Source organism: Lycorma delicatula, chromosome 10 (assembly GCF_047948215.1).
Source record: "Lycorma delicatula isolate Av1 chromosome 10, ASM4794821v1, whole genome shotgun sequence".
NCBI lineage: Eukaryota > Metazoa > Arthropoda > Insecta > Hemiptera > Fulgoridae > Lycorma > Lycorma delicatula.
Genome location: NC_134464.1, coordinates 102,441,443 through 102,447,470, shown reverse-complemented (window position 1 = coordinate 102,447,470; position 6,028 = coordinate 102,441,443). Strand labels below are relative to the sequence as shown.

General features: G+C 29.8%; 1 protein-coding gene across 6 annotated transcripts in view; it reads left to right on the top strand.

Annotated features, from left to right (window-relative positions):
- Nucleotides 1-6,028, top strand: part of LOC142331738 (cadherin-87A-like) — a 218,044-nt gene that overhangs the window by 173,877 nt on the left and 38,139 nt on the right. For all 6 annotated transcript variants that reach the window (XR_012758077.1, XR_012758076.1, XR_012758075.1 and 3 more), the window contains 2 exons: nt 150-263; nt 2,058-2,231. Coding sequence is in view for 3 of the 6 variants with exons in the window: in XM_075377792.1 (XP_075233907.1) it covers nt 150-263; nt 2,058-2,231 (288 nt within the window). In the remaining 3 variants the exon portion in view is untranslated. The remainder of the gene's footprint in view (nt 1-149; nt 264-2,057; nt 2,232-6,028) is intronic.

Genomic DNA, 6,028 nt, shown 5'->3' with positions numbered 1-6,028 from the left:
TTATTTAATGTTTGTAGTTAAATGATAAGAACCACATACACAGTATTTCACTATCAAAATTTTTAATAGATTAAAAAATGTAATTATTTTACGATAAAGTTTTTTTACAGTATACGCAGAATATTTTATTAATGTTTATTTCTTACCAGACGTTGAGTTTTCGAGTGCAAGCTTTATCTGATGATCAACAAAGAGTATCTGAAGCTCTAGTATTATTAATAGTTGAAGATATTAATGATCATACTCCACAATTCTTAGAACAGGTAATATTTATTATTAAACCGTAAAATACAAATATTTAATTATAATTTTACAGAAGTTTTATCAGTTTTTTTTATGCGTTAATGTGTGATAAAAATGATATTAGCTATCTGAATCTAATTATAACTTACTATGAGGAACGTTCAATAATTAACGAGACAAACTGATGTAGAAAAAAAAGAATTTATTCTATGATAATGAAACTTGCACTACTTTTCAACATAGTTTCCAGCAACATTTAGACACTTGTTCCACTGTTCTGTGAACTTTATGATTTCTGCTGTATAGAAGTGTTTCATGTACCACTTGAAAAAAGTTTAATCCATTCATGTGCCCACTCAAAAAGTCTTTCGAGTGGACTAAACAAATAAAAATTGTACGGTGCAAGGTCTGGGCTGTAAGGAGTATGTGGAAACACCTCCCACTCCAACTTCTTGAGCATTTTTCCCGTTCTCTGAGCAATGTGGAGTGTGCATTGTCATGAAGAATCACACCTTTTGAGACAAATATTAAAAATAACCCGGATGTTTTTGCTTTATTGTGGGTCTCACTTTCTATTGGAGCATGTTGGAATAGTACTCACTGTTCATGGTACATTGTTATTCTAAATAGTCACCAAAAATTGGGTCTTGTAAGTCCCAGAAGACAGTCAACATCACTTTACCAGCTGATGCGTGAGTTTAAAATTTTTTTTTTTGGTGGGCAAATCCGGGTGTTTTTACTTAAGTCTTTGCCATTTGAATTTGGGCTGGAAATGATGTAGCCACATTTCATCACAGATTATTATACAAGTACGATCTAGAAAGTATTTATCTTTCACTTCAAACCATTCTTTGAGCTCAAAACAATTGCGAATCCGAATGTCTTTATGGGCTTGTGTCGACTATCTTGGAACCCATCTCAAACACGTTTTGTGATAATTCAGCATGTCATGAATGATTGAATGCACGTTTTCAACATTAGTATTACACAAACTAATAATTTGGGAAATTTTGACTCACATCTATCGTCATGAATAAGATCATTTATGTAATTTTGCGGTGCAGTAGTCAAAACTTCAACCAGTCTTCCAAAGTAAGGAAGAACAGTTGCACTTGTTCTGCTCAAATTAAACTGTTCCACACACTTATACACATTACTGCGGTTTAAACATGTTTCACCATACTGTTTCAACATACTTGAGTAAATTTTCACCAGTTTCACACCTGATAAAAAAAAATCATAGCACTGAACGATGCTTTTCTGGCATACACATTTCAAATAGAGCTGACATTCTGAAATCAACAAAAGAAGTTATGTTTATATTAATTATGATTGAACAGCTAATTAAATATGTTCCCAAGGTTGCCAACTTGACCGTCAAAAGATTTCATTGTCGTTGAATGAATATTTTCAATACATTATGGGTGCAAAGTGAAAATTTATGTATCTTACTGCTAATGAATATTTTTATAATTTAAATCCCATGAGTTAAAATAAAAACGTTATTCCATGCAGTCAACTAATATAAAAAATATTCAACTTCTTTCATGCTATTATAACAAAAATGTTCATCTGAAACACTGCTGGAAAGAATGATTCTATATGACTAACAAGCTTGGTTAACGTACATTTATTTCATTAAACAGGCAATATTCCATATTAAGAGCTTTTTCTACATTTATATGGTATATTGAGATATAATTTTGTATTTTTGCAATCAAATATTTAAACACACATGCATTTTGTAACTTAATTGTAAAAATCTTAAAAAAGTATGGGTTTGATTAATGGTTTATTAATATGTTTTTTCCTAGAAATACCACGGTTCAGTTATAGAAGGTGCTAATAAAGGAACACCTGTATTGACTGTTAAAGCAACTGATGGTGATTTAGCTAGAACTCCTCAAGGATTTGGTGATATTCGTTATTCGTTAACTGGTGAAAATGCTGGATTGTTTGATATTGATTCTATTACTGGTGAAATTAAGGTAAGCTATTTTTTAAATTACTATTTTATCTTAACCTAATTAATATTTAACCATTTATAAACAGATTAATTGTTCTAATCAGAACATTTAAATTATATTACTGACCATAATGAAGTGATAATGTTTCTGGCTTTTATCTGAAAGATTCTGGGTTAAGATTTTAGTCAGGTTTGGCATTTTTTACAAATTTCAAACATTAAGCTCTTGTCATTAATGTTAACTGTAACTGGAGTAATTGCGTATTCTTTCTTGGGGGAAATTTGTATTCTTTCTTAGAAACAAATATAGTTTTAGCAATTATTTGTTTGTTACCTGAGGTATATTGTGCAAACTTATACAGAGTTAGAAGAAAATTGGAGGCGTTTTCATACTACAAAACTGAATGATTAATTAAGTAGATGACAGAAATATATGTACATGTATATAGTTACTGTTTTATTTGAAATTTCTATTTGCTGTTCGGATCTGCTGTTATGAATTCATCTTTAATTTTAAATAACAAAATGGAGTAAGATAATCACTCCCATCTTTTTTTTTTTTAATTATCAACGACCAAAATTGCAAATATACATAGTAAATTAAATGGGACAAGCTTTTGGGATTTCTTGTGTTTCACATTGCATTCTATATAAGTGGTATACTTGTAACACGTACTCAAAAATAACTCGATTATTAATTGTTCAACAATTTATCATTAAGTGAGCAAAAGTGTGCATTCTTATTTATACAAGGCATGTTTTTTTTTTTGTTTTAAATAAGTACCATTTTAATATAAAAAATAACAAGCAGATTTTAAAAAAAAATTATTCACCTGAAAGCCTGGATTTTAATCTAAAATTCTTCATAATTACCACATACATTAAGCACTTGTCACATCATGTGATCAGCTTCTGCATTTCAGCTCATAGAAATCTGCTGCCTGAGAAGATATAACCTTTGCTGATTGACTGGGAGCTGGTCTAGTGATTAATTTCTCATCGCAAATCAGCTGATTTTGAAGTTGAGAATTCTAAGGTTCAAATCCTAGTAAAGGCAGTTACTTTATATGGATTTGAATATTAGATCGTGGATACCGGTATTCTTTGGTGGTTGGGTTTCAATTAACCATACATCTTAGGCTTGGTCGACCTGAGACTTTACAAGTCTACATTTCATTTACATTCATACATTTCATCCTCTGAAGTAACACATTACAGTAGTTTCGGTAGCTAAACAGAAAAAAAAAGAGCTTTGTAAGTCGGGTGCTAGGTCAACACTAAACAGTGGGTGATCAATTTGTTCGCAGATAAATGATGTGATGAGATCTTAGGTTCAATGAGAGGCATGTGGCCAAGCATTGCAGTGAAGTAGCAATATTCCCATGCTGAGCACATTATGCCTTCTGTTTTTGATTGCACAATGCAGTGTAATAGGTCTCACAATATGTCTGTGGATTTATCAATTCACCCCAAGACAAAAATCAACAAGCAACACCTCTGCCTATCCTAAAATACATTGATTTTCCAGGCTAACATTGTTTGCTTGAACTTCACTTTCTTGGGAGATGTTGAGTGTCTCCATTCCATGGATTGTTGTTTTGATTCCTGTGTAATGTGAGACACCCATATCTTCTCACCAGTAACAATTCAGTTTAAAAATGGATCGCCTTCATTGTTGTGTATCATTGTGTAGTTGTATCTTCATTGTTGTGAGAAAATTCAAAGCACTGGCTAAATGTTTGATTTTGTGCAACTCTGTCAACACTTTTGGTACCCAGTGTCAGCACAACTTCCAAAAATTTAAGCTTAGAGGCACAATTTCATAGAGAATACTTCTTGAAATTAAAGGAAATTCATTACATAGAGATGAAATCATAAACCATTTATTCTCATAGACTTTTCCATTAACTCTCTGCAACAGATCATGAGTAATGACAGATGGTTGCCCTCTCCATGACAAATTGTGTACTTTTGTATGGCCCTCTTTAATCTCCTAGTTCCATTTTCTCACCATTCCATTGAACATAGTGTAATCACTGTACACTTCACTAATCTCTCAAAGAATTTTGACTGTTGCAAACAGTCATCGTATCTGTTGCATTTAAGAAACAAATTACAGCACATATTTGACGATCAGTGGCACTGTCTAAAGTGATAGACACTTTAAACTGTAAACAAAGACTAACAATCGTGTAATTATGTCTGTAGCAAGCCAGTAGATGTAGTTACTCGGTGCACATGTGGAAAACAATGACAGCATACTGCAATAAACATATATCAAAAAGGCTACTTAAAAAACATACCTCATACTTTGCAAGATTTTTATAAAATTAAATCATATGCTGTTATAGACCTGCTGATGTTAAGTATATTACAAATTTAGGGGTTCCCATTATCCAAAGGTATCCAAGTTGCACTGATCTGCCAGTTAAATTGATAGATCACTCTTTCTGCGTCCTTCTGGAAATATGTTGTATTTATTAAACAAAATTATAGAAAATGACTGGTTTCAATAAAAATTAACTAACTAATAAAACCATACATCATGTTGAATTAGTATCACATGATGTGAAAGCCAATTGTAGTTATGCCCATGGCGTTAGATATCTATCTATATTGTTGTTTTCGGTTGTTATATTTAATTTAGAATAGAAGAGTAAATGAAAAACACAATTTTAAATAAGTTTTTTGAACATGGCACTGTTGGTAAAATAACTATTACACACAATTTTAAGAACAGCTTACCAAAATTCCAATTTACTTCCTCAAGCGCTTTCGGCTATTCTGCCCATCTTTAAGAGGAATTTATAATTAAAATATATTTTTAAAAATGTAAAATTCACGTAATAAAATTAAGTACATAACAATTATCGTCATTTTGTATTGTTCATAAGTTAAAGTAACTATGTCCGTTTTATAAGAGTGTCACAATTGTTATGAAATCTGTTGATAGTGGAATCAGTTTAGTCAACTTAATAATTGTTGTTTATTATTTGGTTATATAAAATGTCATCATCGAATTTAATCTGTTCATTTATAAATCTGTTGTTATTACATGTGGTGTTTAGGAGATTAAAGGCATTATAAAAATTATTAGAATAATCCAGTACTTCCATGAATTTATTTGGATTATAATTATGTTTAATATTTAAGATGTGTTTTGCAAAATTTGAGCAGTCTTTGTATTTCTTTGTTATACAATTGATATGTTCTTTAGTTCTAATTAAAAAGGTACGATTGGTGATACCAGTATATCATAATTTGCAATGAAATACACACTCTGTTTGTTCATATTATATTTATTTCCAGTTATTAAGGTTTTAGTTGGATCTATTTAATTATAGATTATCTATTAATATTATTATCTAATATTTATATAATTTATGATTTTATTATTAGTAGTATTTGCTGTATTAAAATTAAATAATTTATATATATTTTATTAAATTTTCTATAGCTTAAATTATATTCTATTTTTACATATTTGTTTTCTAAGTTATTTTTTAATTTTATTTTTCCTCTTATATATAATCTACTTTTTAATTTGAAATATAATCTATCTGTTAAATTATCATTATATCCATTTGATGTGGCAATGTATTTAATATTATTTAATTTTATAGTATTACGTTTAAGATATTTGATTGCTCTGTATAGTGAGGAATTGAAAGTGAAAATTTTTTTGTTTCTATGTATGAAAATGCCTAAAGTGAAGTACGATATTTTGTTGGGTTGGTTTCCTATATATGTTTATCTTCAGTTTATTATTATTGAAGATTTTATTAATTGTTATATTTAGATAATCAATTCTATTGTTAA